Consider the following 19732-nt stretch of genomic DNA (forward strand, 5'->3'; position numbering starts at 1 on the left):
GTATACAGAAAGAAAAGAAGAACAGCTGCCAAAAAGAAGCCAGCCCCGACGTAACAACACCCTCTGGCCATCACAGAGAGAAGTAGCAGGCGTCGCTGCGAAAGATCCGGATTAAAGAGGCTTGGCGCTGCCCGCCTTCTTTTTTGCGATTCAGAGTGGCCGCCTTTTCAGCCAATGGAAAGAAGCGCAGGATTGTTGGCGGCTCCTCCGCGGCCGAAGCGGAGGCTACCGACTATGTGGAAGTGCCGGGGCGGGATTTCCTGAGCTTCTCTGGGCTGGCTTGTTGTGGTTGCGCCGAGGAGGAGGAGACGGAGGGAAAGGGGAGGGGAGTGCGGAGGAGGAAGGGGAGCCGTCAGCTGGGTGCGGTGTGGGGGGGAGTCGGACTCAGTCGGCCTATGAAGATCCATCCGCCGACATGCCTGGGATAGACAAGCTGCCCATCGAGGAGACGCTGGAGGACAGTCCCCAGGTGGGGGGGGATAGGGAGGGAGAAGGTGACGGCGAGCTCGGGCCCTCGCTGTCCGGCGGGTGGCAGCAGGTTGTGGAGTCAGGATGGCCGAGCTTGGTTCTTCGTTGCATCGCTTTCACCAATCCGGAATAGTAACCTCTCCCCCTGACTCTGTAGCCACAACGAGCGTGTGCAAGAGGCGAAGCTCCCGGGTTTAGGTCTCGCCCTGCGGCGCTGCTTCATCCTCTGTAGCATCCTCCCAAGCGACATTAAGTGTTTGTTGTACCTCGGACGCAAAAGTACTGTAAAATCTGGTGGGATGCATGATAAAATGGTCTTCTGCACGGGCTCATTTACGGATCCCCCTTTCAAGTCGCCACAGGCTGCTTAAATCGCATTAATACGCGATCTCAAGTATGGCCTCCCCCCCACTTTTCCCCCCCCCGGTCCTTGGAGGTGTGTGGGAGGAAGCACCTTCTTTCCCCATCTTGGGCTGTTAGCGGTTAGATGGGAATGTATTGAGAGAACCCGTGGAGGGCATGTACACGGTCGGACATAAGATATCTCCACTGTTAACATATTGTACAGTATTGTATTCCCCCCCCATCTCTTTTGTTTTCCTCCGGGCCCACAGTGTCAAAGGTAGTAATGTGGAAAGGGTGCTAGATCTGAGTGAAATCTGTTTGTGTCTTAATGCTGTGTAATTATTTAAATTGCAGCCTCAGTTTTCCTACCACACCCTTCTTTCTACATTAGGTGGATGAGTTTATCAGTAACTTTAAAATCATCTTAAATGTAGTGTTAACTAAACTGCCTTCTAGGGATACCTGTTCAAAGGTGAAGTTTCATAAGTACCGATGACTTATGCATATTTACTTGGAATTATGTTCCAATATTGTTTTCAAGTAGATGTGTTTAGGAGTGAGCTGAAAGGTACAATTTATATGTTCATATTTTTTCTTGAAATTATTATGAGCCACATACAACTCAAGCAAAATTGACAGTTTCTTGCTTGTTTTTTCCTCAGAAAGTAAAGATATGTAAAAGTATTTGTAAAGCTTTGACATTTTTGTCAGTACTGGACTGGAGTGGAAAGGGGTGATGCTGAGTAGTACCTTCTGTTTCTCTGGAAGAATTGACTTCATTATCTCATATACTGCTTTTAGTTTATAAGATATTTACTAGTGCAGAAACGTTTTAACCACTTCCTGCAATCTGATTTCTGATCTATCAGAGTAGTGCTTTGCAGTCCACTATTGGTAATTTTGGTGAGAACGATAATATTAGTGTGGAAATGCTGTAAGATAGATGCAATTTTGTTAGGTTAGACTTTATGCTGCTCTTTGAGAACAGTGTTATAACTCTTGACACAGTACCAATGCTATAACTGTAGTACTGCTGTATGTTGTGTTAATGCTGTTTTCATCCTGATTCTTATGCATATTTACTGAGGAACTTTTCTGTACAGTTATTGGGTGTATAGACTTACCTATTCAGTTTATGCTTTTTGCTTTATATGAAATCCCTATGCCTCCAAGAGTTTTATCAAATGAAATTCTTAATGGTCATAGAGTCGTAGAGTTGGAAGGGGCCTCTAAGGCTATTGAGTCCAGCCCCCTGCTCAGTGCAGGAATCTGAATTAAAGCATACCCCACAGGTGGCTGTCCAGATGCCTCTTGAAGGCCTCCAGTGTTGGAGAGCCCACCACCTTCCTAGGTAATTGGTTCCATTGTCATACTGCTCTAACAGGAAGTTTTTCCTGATGTTCAGTTGAAATCTGGCTTCCTGTAACTTGAGCCCATTATTCCGTGTCGTGCACTCTGGGATGATTGAGAAGAGATCCTGGCCCTCCTCTGTGTGACAGCCTTTCAAGTACTTGATCTCCCCTCAGTCTTCTCAAGGCTAAACATGCCCAGTTCTTTCAACCTCTCCTCATAGGGCTTTGTTTCCAGTCCCCTGATTATCCTTGTTCTTCTCTGAACTTGTTCCAGTTTGTCTGCATCCTTCTTAAAGTGTGGTGTCCAGAATTGGACGCAGTACTCAAGATGAGGCCTAACCAGTGCCGGATAGAGGGAAACCAATACTTCATGTGATTTGGAAGCTATACTGCAGTCTAAAATAGCATTTGCCTTTTTTGCAGCAGCATCACTCTGTTTGCTCATATTCAGCTTGTGATCAAGCTGAGGGCTCCTGCTGGGAGGAAGGGCGGGATACACATTAAATAATAAATAAATAATTAAACAATCCCCAAATCCTTCTTGCATGTAGTATTGCTGAGCCAGGTATCCCCCATCTTATAACTGTGCATTTGGTTTCTTTTTCCTTGGTGTAGAACATTGCACTTATCCCTGTTAAATTTCATTCTGTTGTTTTCAGCCTAATGCTCCAGCCTATCAAGATCCTTTTGAATTTTGTTACTGTCTTCCACAGTATTAACAATCCCCCCTAATTTTGTATCATTTGCAAATCTGATAAGCATTCCCTGCACATCCTCATCTAAGTCATTAATCAAAATATTGAAGAGCACTGGGCCCAGGACCAAGCCCTGCGGTACCCCGCTGTTTACCTCCCCCCAGATTGAGAAGGAACCATTGATGAAGACTCTTTGAGTATGATTCTGTAGCCAACTCTGGATCCACCTGATAGTTGTTTCATCCAGCCCTCATTTAGCTAGTTTGCTAATCTTGGGGCACTTTGTCAATAGCTTTGCTGAAATTGAGATATATTATGTCCACAGTATTCCCACAGTCTACCAGGGAGGTTGCCTGATCAAAAAATCAGATAAGATTAGTCTGGTAGGATTTGTTCTTGATAAATACATGTTGGCTTCTAGTAATCACTGCATTGTTTTCAAGGCAACAGATGACAAAGAAATCCAAATCAACCGCTTTATAATCTGCTCCCGAATTTTCACAGGGATTGATGTCAGGCTGACTGGTCTGTAGTTCCCAGGTTGCTTCTTTTTGCCCTTTTTGAAGATAGGGACAATATTAGCCCTCCTCCAGTCATGCGACACTTCACCCATCCTCCATGATTTTGCAAAAATAATAGACAGTGGTTCCGAGAGTTCTTCAGCCAGTTCCTTCAATATGCTAGGATGCATTTCATCGGGACCTGGAGATTTGAACTCGTTCGAAGTGATTAGGTATTCCTTGACCATTTGTCTGTCAGTCTCAAGAAGCAATCCTGCCCCTTCAACTTTACATTTCCCAGGGGGGTCATAGACCCTGTTTTGGGAGAAGACTGGGCCAAACTAGAAATTAAGCACTTCTGCCTTTTCTTTGTCAGCTGTTATCATTTTGCCATCTTCACTGAGTAGCTGTACCACCATTACTTTTCTCTGCCTTTTACTATGGATATGCCCGAAGAAAGCTTTTTTGTTGCTTTTGGAATCTCAGGCTAACCTCAGCTCATTCTCAGCTTTAGCCTTCCTGACTCCATCCCTGCAATTCTGTGCTTCCTGTCTGTACTCTTCCTGTGTGGTCTGGTCTTCCTTCCACTTCCTGAATGTGTCCTTTTTTGTTTTGTTTTCAGGTCATCTCTGAGCTTTCTGTGAAGCCGCATTGGCTTTTTCTGCTGTCTTCACCCTTTTTTGCTTGACAGAATTGTTTGCCATTAATAATAATAATAATAATTTTAATTTATAAGTCGCCTATCTTTTAGAAATTCCCACCCATCTTGGACTCCTTTTCTCATTAGGGTTGCTTGCCATGGAACCTTACTTACCATTGTTCTGAGTTTATTAAAATCTGCTTTCCTGAAGTCCAGGGTACGTGTATGGCTACTCTCAGTTTTTGCTTCCTTTATTTATTTATTTATTTTATTTTATTATACTTGTATACTGCCCCATATCCGAAGCTCTCTGGGCAGTTTACAGTAACTAAAAACATTAAAACAAATACAATTTAAAACAGATCTTATATAAACAATTTAAAACACAATTTAAAAATTTAAACAGTATAAAACACATGCTAAAATGCCTGGGAGAAGAGGAAAGTCTTGACCTGGCGCCGAAGAGATAACAGTGTTGCCGCCAGGCACAACTCGTCACTTAGGTCATTCCATAATTTGGGGGCCACCACTGAGAAGGCCCTCTCCCTTGTTGCCATGCTACGAGCTTCCCTTGGAGTAGGCACCTGGAGGAGGGGCTTTGATCTTGAACGTAGTGTACGGGTGCGTTTGTATCGGGAGAGGCATTCCATCAGGTATTGTGGTCCCAAGCCATCGAAGGCTTTATAGGTCAAAACCAGCACCTTGAATTGAGCTTTGAAACATACAGGCAGCCAATGCAAGTGGGCCAGAATCGGTTTTATATGTTCGGACCGTCTGGTCCCTGTTACCAATCTGGCCGCTGCATTTTGCACAAGCTGCATTTTCCGAACTGTTTTCAAAGGCAGCCCCACGTAGAGTGCGTTGCAGTAATCTAATTTGGAGGTTACCAGAGCATGGACAACTGAAGCCAGGTTGTCCCTGTCCAGATAAGGGCGTAGCTGGGCCACCAACCAAAGGTGGTAGAAGGCACTCCGTGCCACCGAGGCTACCTGAGCCTCAAGTGTCAGATGATTCTAGGAGAACCCCCAAGCTACGAACCTGCTCCTTCAGGGGGAGTGCAACCCCATCCAGGACAGGTTGGACATCCACCATCCGGTCAGAAGAACCACCCACTAGCAGCATCTCAGTCTTGTCTGGATTGAGCCTCAGTTTATTAGCCCTCATCCAGTCCATTGTTGCAGCCAGGCACCGGTTCAGCACATTGACAGCCTCACCTGAAGAGGATGAAAAGGAGAAATAGAGCTGCATGTCATCAGCATACTGATGGCAACGCACTCCACAGCTCCGGATGACTGCACCCAACAGTTTCATGTAGATGTTGAACAGCATGGGGGACAGAACTGACCCCTGCAGAACCCCATACTGGAGAATCCAGGGGGCCGAGCAATGCTCCCCAAGCACCACCTTCTTGTGGCGACCTGCCAAGTAGGAGTGGAAACACTGCAATGCAGTACCTCCCACTCCCAACTCAGCCAGTCTCTCCAGAAGGATACCATGGTCGATGGTATCGAAAGCCGCTGAGAGATCAAGGAGAATCAACAAAGTCACACTCCCCCTGTCTCTCTCCCAACAAAGGTCATCATACAGGGCGACCAAGGCTGTTTCTGTGCCAAAATCAGGCCTGAAACCTGACTGAAATGGATCCAGATAATCGGTCTCATCCAAGAGTGTCTGGAGCTGGTCCACAACTACTCTTTCAAGGACCTTGCCCAGGAATGGAACATTTGCTACCGGCCTATAGTTATTAAGATTTTCTGGGTCCAGGGAGGGTCTCTTCAGGAGTGGTCTCACTACTGCCTCTTTCAGGCGGACAGGCACCACCCCCTCCCGCAGAGAGGCATTAATCACTTCCCTGGTCCAGCCGGCTGTTCCTTCCCTGCTAGCTTTTATTAGACAAGAAGGGCAAGGATCCAGCACAGAAGTGGTTTCACAACCTGTCCAAGCACCTGGTCAATGTCCTCAAGCTGCACCAACTGAAACTCATCCAAGAAATCGGGACAAGGCTGTGCTCTGGATACCTCTCTTGATTCACCTGCAATAACACTGGAGTCTAAGTCCTGGCGGATGCTAAAGATTTTATCCTGGAAGTGCCTAGCAAATTCATTACAGCGGGGCTCAGATGGTTCTACCTTGTCCCTGGGGCCAGAGTGTAATAGCCCCCGGACAATTTTGAAGAGCTTCCCTGGGCGGCAGACTGATAATTGTTTTTTTGCTGCCCTTACTGCCCCTAAATGCAGCTTACCATAGGCACTTACCAGTGTATAATTGCATCCACCAGGAGTTCGTCTCCATCTGCACTCAAGCCATTTCCGATATTGTTTCATCGCTCTCAGCTCTGGGGTATACCATGGAGCCGTATGAGCTCTACACAGGAGAGGGCGCTCAGGAGCAATCATGTCAACTGCCCAGGTCATTTCTGTATTCCACAGTTCAACCAGGGTTTCGACAGGAGAGCCAGTCCTATCAGCCGGAAAACTCCCCAGAGCCCTTTGGAAACCATCCGGATCCATTAGTCTCTGGGGGCGGACCAACGTAATAGGTCCCCCACCCTTGCAGAGGGGAAAAGCCACTGTAAGTCTAAACTTCAGCAAGCAGTGGTCTGTGCATGACAGAGGGACTGATGTAAGGCCCCCCACATTCAGATCACCATCTCCATGTCCAGTTGCAAAAACCAAGTCTAGAGTATGCCCTGCTACATGTGTTGGGCCAATGGCGTATTGGGACAGTCCCATGGTTGTCATGGAAACCATGAAATCCTGAGCCGTCCCGGATAAGGTGGCCTCGGCATGAATGTTGACATCCCCCAGAACCAACAGTCTGGGGGATCTCAACAGTACACCCGAGACCACCTCTGTCAGCTCAGCTAGGGAGTCTGTTGGGCAGCGGGGTGGGCGGTACACCAACAGAATCCCCAGTCTGTCCCGTTGACCCAACATAAGGTGCAAACACTCCAGACCAGTAGTCACATGGACAGGGTGCTTGCAGAGGGAGATGGAGCTCCTATAGACCACAGCAACCCCCCTCCCTGACCCTCAGGTCTACCCTGATGCTGGACCAGGTACCCTGGTGGACATAGCTGGGAGAGACTGACTCCTCCCTGCTCACCCACCCAGGTCTCGGTTATACATGCCAGATCAGCTGCCTCATCCACAATTCAATTGTGAATGAGGGAGATCTTATTATGCACCGATCTGGCGTTTAGGAGCAGCATCCGGAGGCCTGAGAGCTGGCTGATAGGGCAGCCAACAAACCTGCGGGTGTGGGAAGGACTGGAACAAGGCACAGCCGTTAACTGCCTGGGCCACGTTCCCCTTACCTGGCAAGTCCTCCTCACTGCCATATCTCCCTCTACCCATCACTACACTAATCGGGGGGCCCTCAAGTCTCCCCACTTGGCTCTGAATCCTCTCTCCCAGGCACATGATTCAAGACCCACAAAAAGGCAAACAAAGCAGGAGCCACCTCAGTCAGCTGGCTTATGTATCTCCTCCGAAGAAGGGACAGGTGGAACAATATCGGCCACAGCTGGCTGAGTACCTGGGGCCTGGTCCTGCAAGGTGCCAACCTGCAAAGCAGAAGCCCAAGAAGGAGAGGGCGGTGATGGTATCCAAGCTGCAGCAGCACAAGCAGGCAGATGGCTCTCCCTCCGGTGATGGTCCTCTTGCCCCTGCAGGCACTGGGTCTTTAAAATCAAGAACTCTAGTACAGCATGGTCACTTCCCCCCAGAGTTCCTGTAACTGCCACTTCATCCATCAAGTCATCTCTAAAGGTTAGAATCAAGACAAGGATAGCTGATCTTCTAGTTGCTTGCTTCACTCTCTGTAGGAGAATGTTATCTCCAACACTAGTCAGGAATTTCTTGGAGGGGCCATGTTTGGCAGAATATGTCTCCCAACAGATATTGGGGTAATTGAAGTCCCTCGTTCCCTCTACATCATGCCTCCTCAAAACATTGGCAATTTGCTTTGCAAAAGTTTATCATCTCCTCAATTGGGTGGTTGGTGGTAGACTCTAGCTATCATATTCCTTTTATTCCTTGACCCATTAATCCAGATAATCTAAGCAAAGCTAGCAAGCCCATCCTCCTGTATTTCTGTGCAGGGATATATATTTTTAACATATAGCATGACTCCACCTCCCTTTCTCTTCCTTCTGTTCTTTTTGAACAAGTTATATCCTTCATTCTCTGTATTCCAGTTATGGGAGTCACTCCCACCAAGTTTCAGTTACACCTATCAAATTATTTATTATTATTTATTATTATTATTTATTTATTACATTTATACCCCGCCTTTCTTTTCATGATAGAAACCCAAGGTGGCTTACATGTGGTTACAGGCAGTCTCCCATCCAGGCACTGGCTAGACCTGAGCCTGCTTAGCTTCAGCAGGGTGCTGGTCTCATATGCCTTCAGACCATAGCCTGGGACCATCATATCATATTTCCTGTATTCTAGTTTGTCTTATTTGTTTCCCATACTCTGGGCATTAGTATATAGACATTGAGGACCATGTGATTTACGGCATGGCTTCCTTCCTAGGTTTTTATGAAGACTATTACTGGGCCCCATTAGAGCCATTCCCTTTGTTCCTCTTACTGTGCACAAGCCTTTCTTAGTTGTTACTGCCAAGTTTATGTCTCCCTCCCCTTTAAGATTCAGTTTAAAGCTCTCCTGATAAATTTCTCCCTGCTGTGGCCAAACACATTCTTCCCAGGCCTTATGGGATGCAACCCATCACTTGGTAGCAGTCCCATCTTCCAGGAAGCATAGACCATGGTTCCAGAATCCAAATCTGTCACATCGGCACCACCTTCGTAGCTAATCATTCACCTGGAGTAATTTTCTTTCCCTTTCTACTCCTCTTGTAAGTACCAGAAGGATGGACAAGAAGACTATCTGGGCCCCAAAGTCCTTGACTTTCCTTCCCAGAGCTTCAAAGTCTGATGTGATTTCTTCATAGCTCCACTTGGCAGTATCGTGTTCCCACACGGATGAGAAGAAAGAGATATCTGTCAGTGGGCTTGATGAGTGATGGCAACCCTTCCATCCCATCTCCAATCCATCCTCCAGGGAGGCAGCATACCTGGCTAGTCCATGGATTTTTTTGGCATATTTGGGTTTCTATCCCATTCAGTAGGGAGTCTTCCACCACTACTTCTCTTCCCTTCTCCTTGTTGTGGGGCGTGGTTTCATTGCCTGTGCTTGACTGAGCTTCAGCCTGTTGCTCGCTGTCACATGGAGTCACCTGTAATTCTTCCCCTGCAGACTGTCCTCTGGAGTCATCCTCAAGTACCTGGAAGCGGTTCCGTAGTTCCACTGGTGAAGGGTGTCTTTTACCTCTTCTTCTCCTATCACCCTTTTCCACGGAGTTTCCTGCAGTTTGTAGTTGCTGTCCACAACAGTCTCCTCTTCTGCCTCAACAGAAGCTACAGGAATGGACACTGTGCATACATGCTTTGCTTCAAGTTAGTTTCTGGTTTGTGGTATGCTATGGTGCTGTAATATCTGAACTGTCAAAACTAGAGTTTGATCCGAATTTACATTGCAACAGCTTCCATTGCTGGCTTAAATAAGACAAATTACATGTTATAATAAACTTCAAACAGGATCTGTCATTGTGAAATATAATGTAAACATGACAAACTTCAAACTTGAGAGCTACTAAAATTTTTTTTCTGTTTTCGTGTTCTACCAAAATGTTCTACGTTCTGGAAAACCTTTTCATGCTAGATTGATGCAGAGCTTCTGCCAAGGAGTTCTTATACATTGCTGAGGATTCTGAAGCATCAGTAAGGTGCACAGTTGATTCACAAGAAATGCTGTCCCAGCCTATAGTGGTCACTCACCACACTGAAAGTACATACTAGATTCCTAGAATATGTCAAACAATCCCCTGTGGCTGAAAGTTGTAGAGCAGCATTTCTTGAAATGTGGGCCAGGGACCACCACTAGACGGCAGCTCACTGTCTGGTCAGCCTCAGTGTCATAACCGTGGGACTGTCCCAATATGCCATTGGCCCAACACATGTAGCAGGGCATACTCTAGACTTGGTTTTTGCAACTGGACATGGAGATGGTGATCTGAATGTGGGGGGCCTTACATCAGTCCCTCTGTCATGGACAGGTCACTGCTTGCTGAAGTTTAGACTTACAGTGGCTTTTCCCCTCTGCAAGGGTGGGGGACCTATTACGTTGGTCCGCCCCCAGAGACTAATGGATCCGGATGGTTTCCAAAGGGCTCTGGGGAGTTTTCCGGCTGATAGGACTGGCTCTCCTGTCGAAACCCTGATTGAACTGTGGAATACAGAAATGACCTGGGCAGTTGACACGATTGCTCCTGAGCGCCCTCTCCTGTGTAGAGTTCATATGGCTCCATGGTGTACCCCAGAGCTGAGAGCGAAGAAACAATATAGGAGATGGCTTGAGTGCAGATGGGGACGAACTCCTGGTGGATGCAGTTACACACTGGTAAGTGCCTATGGTAAGCTGTATTTAGGGGCAGTGAGGGCAGCAAAAAAACAATATTTTGCTGCCACTGTCAAATCATCAGTCTGCCGCCCAGCGCAGCTCTTCAGAATTGTCCGGGGACTATTACACGCTGGCCCCAGGGACATGGTAGATCCATCCGAGGCCCGCTGTAATGAATTTGCTTGGCACTTCCAGGATAAAATCTTTAGCATCCGCCAGGACTTAGACTCTAGTGTTATAGCAGGTGAATCAAGCGAGGTATCCAGAGCACAGCCTTGTCCCGATTTCTTGGATGAGTTTCAGTTGGTGCAGCTTGAGGACATTGACCAGGTGCTTGGACGGGTTGTGAAACCACTTCTGTACTGGATCCTTGCCCTTCTTGTCTAATAAAAGCTAGCAGGGATGGAACAGCCGGCTGGGCCAGGGAAGTGATTAATGCCTCTCTGCGGGAGGGGGTGGTGCCTGTCCACCTGAAAGAGGTGGTAGTGAGACCACTCCTGAAGAGACCCTCCCTGAACCCAGAAAATCTTAATAATTATAGGCCAGTGGCAAATGTTCCATTCCTGGGCAAGGTCCTTGAAAGAGTAGTTGTGGACCAGCTCCAGACACTCTTGGATGAGACCGATTATCTGGATCCATTTCAGTCAGGTTTCAGGCCTGGTTTTGGCACAGAAACAGCCTTGGTCACCCTGTATGATGACCTTTGTCGGGAGAGAGATGGGGAGTGTGACTCTGTTGATTCTCCTTGATCTCTCAGCGGCTTTCGATACCATCGACCATGGTATCCTTCTGGGGAGACTGGCTGAGTTGGGAGTGGGAGGTACTGCATTGCAGTGTTTCCACTCCTACTTGGCAGGTCGCCACAAGAAGGTGGTGCTTGGGGAGCATTGCTCGGCCCCCTGGATTCTCCAGTATGGGGTTCTGCAGGGGTCAGTTCTGTCCCCCATGCTGTTCAACATCTACATGAAACTGTTGGGTGCAGTCATCGGGAGCTTTGGAGTGCGTTGCCATCAGTATGCTGATGACATGCAGCTCTATTTCTCCTTTTCATCCTCTTCAGGTGAGGCTGTCAATGTGCTGCACCAGTGTCAGGCTGCAACAATGGACTGGATGAGGGCTAATAAACTGAGGCTCAATCCAGACAAGACTGAGATGCTGTTAGTGGGTGATTCTTCTGACCGGATGGTGGATGTCAAACCTGTCCTGAATGGGGTTACACTCCCCCTGAAGGAGCAGGTTTGTAGTTTAGGAGTTCTCCTAGAACCATCTCTGTCACTTGAGGCTCAGGTAGCCTTGGTGGCACGGAGTGCCTTCTACCACCTTTGGTTGGTGGCCCAGCTACGCCCTTATCTGGACAGGGACAACCTGGCTTCAGTTGTCCATGCTCTGGTAACCTCCAAATTAGATTACTGCAATGCACTCTATGTGGGGCTGCCTTTGAAGACAGTTCGGAAAATGCAGCTTGTGCAAAATGCAGCGGCCAGATTGGTAACAGGGACCAGACGGTTCAAACATATAAAACTGATCCTGGCCCACTTGCATTGGCTGCCTGTATGTTTCCGAGTTCGATTCAAGGTGCTGGTTTTAACCTATAAAGCCTTACAAGGCTTGGGACCACAATACCTGATGGAACGTCTCTCCTGACACAAACCCACCCGTACACTACACTCAACATCCAAGGCCCTCCTCCGGGTGCCTACTCCAAGGGAAGCTCGTAGTATGGCAACAAGGGAGAGGGCTTTCTCAATGGCGGCCCCGAAGTTATGGAATGATTTTCCTGATGAGGTGTGCCTGGCGCCAACATTGTTACCTTTTCGGCACCAGGTCAAGACTTTCCTCTTCTCCCAGGCATATTAGCATGTGTTTTTAAATTGTTTTTTTTAAAAAAATGTTTTTAAATTTGTATATTTGTATATTTGTTTTTAATGTTTTTAATTGTTGTAAACCGCCCAGAGAGCTTTGGCTATGGGGCGGTATACAAATGTAATTAATTAATAACTAACTAACCTGCCCCATGATTGTGCAGTTGCCTTTTGGCTGGATGGATGCCAGGAACAGCAGCTCCCTCATTTAGAGAAGAAAGGACCCCCAAATCTGATCTGGGGGTTCTTCCAGCTCTCTGAAGCAGTTCTGGCAGAGGAGAGGGGTGGGAATCCGTTACACTCAGTTAAGCCATTCCAAAGTGGTTTAGTGGGATACAACCCGATGTCAGTAATTAAGACCTAAAGACCTTTGGTGTAGTGGCACCGACCCATTGGAATTCCATCCTGTTAAATATTAGACAGGCGCCATTTCTGTTATGTTTTAAGAACATAAGAACATAAGAAGAGCCTGCTGGATCAGGCCAGTGGCCCATCTAGTCCAGCATCCTGTTCTCACAGTGGCCAACCAGGTGCCTGGGGGAAGCCTGCAAGCAGGACCCGAGTGCAAGAACACTCTCCCCTCCTGAGGCTTCCGGCAACTGGTTTTCAGAAGCATGCTGCCTCTGACTAGGGTGGCACAGCACAGCCATCATGGCTAGTAGCCATTGATAGCCCTGTCCTCCGGACTTCCGGGAAGGGTGACTTAGCCTGTGCCTGCTTTTGAGACGGGCTCCTGCCTCAAAAGAAGCTTATTCAGATATATCAGTCAGATTTTTTCTTTTTTTGACTGATTAAACTTCTCCCGGGTAGGGAGAAACGAAGAGATTAACCTCAAAGCCTATTTTTGTTGGGACGACCAGATCTCATTAATTTATGGGACGAGGTCCAGCCGACGAAGGTGGGACGGATTTTTAACAACAAGCTCTATCTGGAAAAGCGAACGTTCATCTTATCTTCTAAGAGAGAACGCACTAACAGGCAAGCACCCTTCTTTCTATATTTTTCTTTTACTTGACTTAAATTGTTGCTGTTTAAAAGAGATTTGCCAGATTGATCGGTTTTTGACATCTCACTGGGGAGCCGTAACTTCTCTCTGCTACGCACTAATTAATAGCTTATCTCTGTTTTTGTTGCAAAAAGCTGTCCTGGATTTGCATTCTAAAGATATACACAGAAGAGGGATTTCTATTCCAGATTTTTATTTTGAAAAATATTATACTGTTTTGAGACTACTCTCTTTTTGGTCTATTTTATTTTGACGAATCTGTTTCTTGACGATTGCCATTAATTGTTTCGATCCTGGGAACTGCATTTTGTTTACTTAACTATTGGAGAGATAAGGCTGTCTGCTCTGTTTATACTGTGATGTCACCAAGTTTGGAGAATTAACCCAATTGTTGCTGAAATAAGAAGTGGTTTTCCTATATTTTTCTTTTAAAATGGCAATTAAGAAAGTGGCTGAAAATCTGGAAATAACTATGTTTCAGAAAATAATGGATGAGATTGAGATAATGAAAATTGAATTGAGTAAAATGAAGCAGGAGATTAAAGATATAAGGGTCCCTGTGAGAGAGGTGACCCTGGAAGGGGTCCCTGTGAGAGAGGAGACCCCGGAGATTGGAACAGGGGTCCCTGTGAGAGAGGAGACCCTGGAGACTGGAATAGGGGTCCCTGTGAGAGAGGAGATCCCGGAGATTGGAACCAACGTGGAACAGGAACAAGATTTGGAGTCTATGGACTTTAGAAATAAAATCTATTGTTTGGAACTCAATGTTATCTCTGAAGAAATGAATGAAGATTCTAGAGATAAAGTTATCAATGGCATGGATAATCTTCTGGACTGGAATGATGTGATGGAGCCCAATATAGAGAAAATCTATGGAATTAACTGCAGCCATGTGACAATGGAAAAACTTTTAAGAGATGACCCAGTGTATTTTGAAAAAAAGAACAGAGATATGATTTTACAGCAGTATTTCAGCAACCTATTCAGAATGGTTGGCAAGAAAATATTTGGGATAGAGGTAATTCCCATCAGACTCTTACTATATGACTATGGCTTTGACAGCAAGATTATTATGGAATACTGATAATGGAAGATTGGATATTGAAATTACTGGACTTAACAAGACTACTGAAGATGGAAGATGGAAAATGGAACTAATAGAGATAATAGAACAATGGCTACTGAAATTATTGAACCTAACAGATTCTGATGTGATGGATTAATTGAAATGTTTATTTTGACTATGGTTATGACAATAAGATTATCATAATTAGTAATGAGATGGATTAATCGATATGCTTATCTGGAAAAAAAAATTGATAGATATATTTCTTAAAGAATTGAAACCTCTCTTTGACTTTTTGTGGAAAGAATAAAGTAATGTTTATGAGATTTGATGATTAAGTAAGATAACTACTGGAGGAAAGTGATTTTATAATATGACTTAAGAGACAGGATTGTTATATATTATAGACTTATAACTGATTTGATCTTTGACAAATGGGAAGTCAATATTTTACTCTTTATTTTTTATTTTTGTTTTTTTTTTCTTTTTTTTTTCTTTTTGTTTAACTATTTTTGATTTTGTTTTTTGTCTTTGAATGTTTTATGATTTTGTCTTGTATGTTTTATGAAAATCTGAATAAAAATTATTGAAAAAAAAAAAAGATAGCCCTGTCCTCCATGAATTTGTCTAATCTTCTTTTAAAGCCATCCAAGCTGGTGGCCATTGCTGCGTCTTGTGGGAGCAAATTCCATAGTTTGACTATGCACTGAGTAAAGAAGTACTTCCTTTTGTCTGTCCTGAATCTTCCAACATTCAGCTTCTTTGAATGTCCACAAGTTCTAGTATTATGAGGGAGAAGAACTTTTCTCTATCCACTTTCTCAATGCCATGCATAATTTTATACACTTCTATCATGTCTCCTCTGACCCGCCTTTTCTCTAAACTAAAAAGCCCCAAATGCTGCAACCTTTCCTCGTAAGGGAGTCGCTCCATCCCCTTGATCATTCTGGTTGCCCTCTTCTGAACCTTTTCCAACTCTATAATATCCTTTTTGAGATGAGGCGACCAGAACTGTACACAGTATTCCAAATGCGGCCGCACCATAGATTTATACAACGGCATTATGATATTGGCTGTTTTATTGTCAATACCTTTCCTAATGATCGCTAGCATGGAATTTGCCTTTTTCACAGCTGCCGCACACTGGGTCGACATTTTCATCGTGCTGTCCACTACAACCCCGAGGTCTCTCTCCTGGTCAGTCACCGCCAGTTCAGACCCCATGAGCGTATATGTGAAATTCAGATTTTTTGCTCCAATATGCATAATTTTACACTTCTTTATATTGAATTGCATTTGCCATTTTTCTGCCCATTCCCTCAGTTTGGAGAGGTCTTTTTGGAGCTTTTTGCAATCCCTTTTTGTTTTAACAACCCTGAACAATTTAGTGTCGTCAGCAAACTTGGCCACTTCCCTGCTCACTCCTAATTCTAGGTCATTAATGAACAAGTTGAAAAGTACAGGTCCCAATACCGATCCTTGAGGGACTCCACTTTCTACAGCCCTCCATTGGGAGAACTGTCCGTTTATTCCTACTCTCTACTTTCTGCTTCTTAACCAATTCCTTATCCACAAGAGGACCTCTCCTCTTATTTCATGACTGCTAAGCTTCCTCAGAAGTCTTTGGTGAGGTACCTTGTCAAACGCTTTTTGAAAGTCTAAGTACACTATGTCCACTGGATCACCTCTATCTATATGCTTGTTGACACTCTCCAAGAATTCTAATAGGTTACTGAGACAGGACTTTCCCTTCCAGAAGCCATGCTGGCTCTGCTTCAGCAAGGCTTGTTCTTCTATGTGCTTAGTTATTCTAGCTTTAATAATACTTTCTACCAGTTTTCCAGGGACAGAAGTTAAGCTAACTGGCCTGTAATTTCTGGGATCCCCTCTGGATCCCTTTTTGAAGATTGGTGTTACATTTGCCACTTTCCAGTCCTCAGGCACGGAGGAGGACCCGAGGGACAAGTACATATTTTAGTTAGCAGATCAGCAATTTCACCTTTGAGTTCTTTGAGAACTCTCGGGTGGATGCCATCCGGGCCTGGTGATTTGTCAGTTTTTATATTGTCCATTAAGCCTAGAACTTCCTCTCTCGTTACCACTATTTGTCTCATTTCCTCAGAATCCCTTCCTGCAAATGTTAGTTCAGGTTCAGGGATCTGCCCTATATCTTCCACTGTGAAGACAGATGCAAAGAATTCATTTAGCTTCTCTGCAATCTCCTTTAGTACACCTTGGACTCCCTTATCATCCAAGGGTCCAATCGCCTCCCTAGATGGTCTCCTGCTTTGAATGTATTTATAGAATTTTTTGTTGTTGGTTTTTATGTTCTTAGCAATGTGCTCCTCAAATTCTTTTTTAGCATCCCTTATTGTCTTCTTGCATTTCTTTTGCCAGAGTTTGTGTTCCTTTTTATTTTCTTCATTCGGACAAGACTTCCATTTTCTGAAGGAAGACTTTTTGCCTCTAAGAGCTTCCTTGACTTTGTTCGTTAACCATGCTGGCATCTTCTTGGCCCTGGCAGTACCTTTTCTGATCTGCAGTATGCACTCCAGTTGAGCTTCTAATATAGTGTTTTTAAACAACTTCCAAGCATTTTCGAGTGATGTGACCCTCTGGACTTTGTTTTTCAGCTTTCTTTTTACCAATCCCCTCCTTTTTGTGAAGTTTCCTCTTTTGAAGTCAAATGTGACCGTGTTCGATTTTCTTGGCAATTGGCCATTTACATGTATGTTTAATTTAATAGCACTGTGGTCACTGCTCCCAATCGGTTCAACAACACTTACATCTCGCACCAGGTCCGGGTCCCCACTGAGGATTAAGTCCAGGGTTGCCGTCCCTCTGGTCGGTTCCATGGCCAACTGGTCTAGGGAATAGTCATTTAGAATATCTAGAAATTTTGCTTCTTTGTCATGACTGGAACACATATGCGGCCAGTCTATGTCCGGGTAGTTGAAGTCACCCATTACTACCACATTTCCTAGTTTGGATGCTTCCTCAATTTCATATCTCATCTCAAGGTCTCCCTGAGCATTTTGATCAGTAGGACGATAGATTGTTCCCAGTATTAAATCCCTCCTGGGGCATGGTATCACCACCCACAACAATTCTGTGGAGGAGTCCGCCTCTTTTGGGGTTTCCAGCTTGCTGGATTCAATGCCTTCTTTCACGTATAGAGCGACTCCGCCACCAATACGTCCTTCCCTGTCCTTCCGATATAGTTTATATCCAGGGATAACCGTATCCCACTGGTTTTCTCCATTCCACCAGGTCTCCGTTATGCTCACTATATCAATGCTCTTCTCTAAGACCAAGCATTCCAGTTCTCCCATCTTGGTTGGGAGGCTCCTAGCATTAGTGTACAGGCACTTGTAAGCAGTGTCTCTCTTCAAGTGTCTTTGGCACTTGTGGTTTGGCCTGTGGTAATTTTCAGTGCCTGCTGAAGAACTTCCTCTTTCAACAAGCCTTTTAAGTAGGGACCTTGTCCCAGTCTGTTCAAATTGCTTTTTAATGTTTTTAAACCTTCTTTATAAAATATATATATGTTGTTAAACCATTTTTTAAAAGATGTTTTTAAAGCTTTCTTTAAAAAATGTTTTTAAAGATGTTCTGTTTTAATATATTTTAAAGTCTGTTTTTATGATGTTTTAAAGTGTTTCTCGTGCTGTTGTTTGCCACCCATGGCTCCTACTGGGAGGAGGGGCGGGATATACATAAAAATAATAAATAAATAATAAACAAATAATTGCCAGCAAGTCATGCCAATTTCTCTTCCATCCACTACCTGCAGGACTATTTTGTGATTGGTGGGCCTGAGTAATTTTGGGCCCTGGCAGTAGAAAGTTTGATAACGCCTTTTGAAAAGGATTGCTAGTAGTGAGTAAGCCTCTCCACATTACTGAATTTGTGACTGAGGAATCCTTATGTTTTTGAGGAACCCCAGAACACAATATGGGAACAACTGCTTTTGGGAAATAGCAAATTGTGCATAATACCCTTATGAGCTATTGTATTTCAAAGTATGATGACTATTTCTTAATCAGCTCATCAGCAGCTTGAATGTCTCTTTGGTCTTTAGAGAAGTCATTTCAAAAACGTAGATACTTTGACTCTTGCCCATTTGCAGTATTAGGGGCAAAATCACCTTCAGTCTTGTTAATACAAGTTGAACTAGCACCATGTAGACACCATACATTTAAAGCACCCCCCAAAGAATATTGGGAATTGTGCTTTGTTGTGGGTGCTGGGAATTGCACCTCTGTGACAGGGAGTAGGTGAGAAGCGCTTTAAATGGATGGTGTGTATGCATCCTGTAGCAGGGATAGCAAATGTGGTGCTCTCCAGATATTATTGGACTCGAACTCCCGTCAGCCCCAGGAAGCATGGCTGATAGTCAGGGATGATGGGAGAGGTAGTTCAGCAACATCTGGAGGGTGCTATGGCAGTTTCCCCTGAATTAAGTAAACTTCTACTTTAATTTTTTACATTCTAGAAGGATCTTAATACTAAGTAGATGAGGTAGAAATATTTTCCAGTTTTTATGAACATCTAAATAGGCCTGGATCAGTTCCATGTTTTTTGGGTAGCTCTTCTCTTAATTTCTTACTATAAGTAATTATAAATATTGTCTCACATTAAAGTAATTTCAAAATTTAAAAACAAAAATAAATAAAAGAAGCAGCACGGGCCCAATCAAGTAAAAATACATACAACTCCAGAATAGAAGATGACTCTTAAAGGTGTGCTGTTCTTCCTGGCACCAAAAGGACAGCTGGACTGGTTTTAGGCAAGTGTCCATGGCAAATTGGTTAGTAGTTCCCAAGCACATCTAGGTAGTGCTTGTCATTCCAGTTTATATCCCAAAGTAAATAGGAGAGGGTGGTGGTCCCAGATTTAATATGCACACCTCTAAATAGCTCATCAGCATCAACACAAAGTAAAAAAGGTAAAGGTGTCCCCACACTTATAGTACGAGTCGTTTCCGACAGGGTGATGTCTTGCGATGTTTACTAGGCAGACGGTATATATGGGGTGGGATTGCCAGTTCCTTCCCTGGCCTTTCTTTACCCCCCAGCATATGCCGGGTACTCATTTTACCGACCACGGATGGATGGAAGGCTGAGTGGACCTCGATCCCTTTTAACGGATATTCGACTTCCTCCTTCCGTTGGAAGCGAACTCTGGCCGTGAGCAGAGCTTCGGCTGCGTTACCGCCGCCTACCACTCTGCGCCACGGAGGGTGTATATCAACACAAAGTAGGACACACATTACAGGTGTTGACATAGTAAAGAGATTATATACCCCATAACAGTCTACTATAGAATAAG

General features: G+C 44.8%; 1 protein-coding gene across 1 annotated transcript in view; it reads left to right on the plus strand.

Moving 5' to 3' along the window:
* The first annotated feature begins 340 nt into the window (after positions 1-340).
* Positions 341-19732, plus strand: part of APPL1 (adaptor protein, phosphotyrosine interacting with PH domain and leucine zipper 1) — a 75142-nt gene continuing 55750 nt past the window's right edge. The window contains exon 1 of the mRNA XM_061618292.1: positions 341-469. Within this exon, the coding sequence (XP_061474276.1) occupies positions 416-469 (54 nt within the window). The 5' untranslated portion in view covers positions 341-415. The remainder of the gene's footprint in view (positions 470-19732) is intronic.

Source organism: Rhineura floridana, chromosome 3, assembly GCF_030035675.1.
Source record: "Rhineura floridana isolate rRhiFlo1 chromosome 3, rRhiFlo1.hap2, whole genome shotgun sequence".
Lineage (NCBI taxonomy): Eukaryota > Metazoa > Chordata > Lepidosauria > Squamata > Rhineuridae > Rhineura > Rhineura floridana.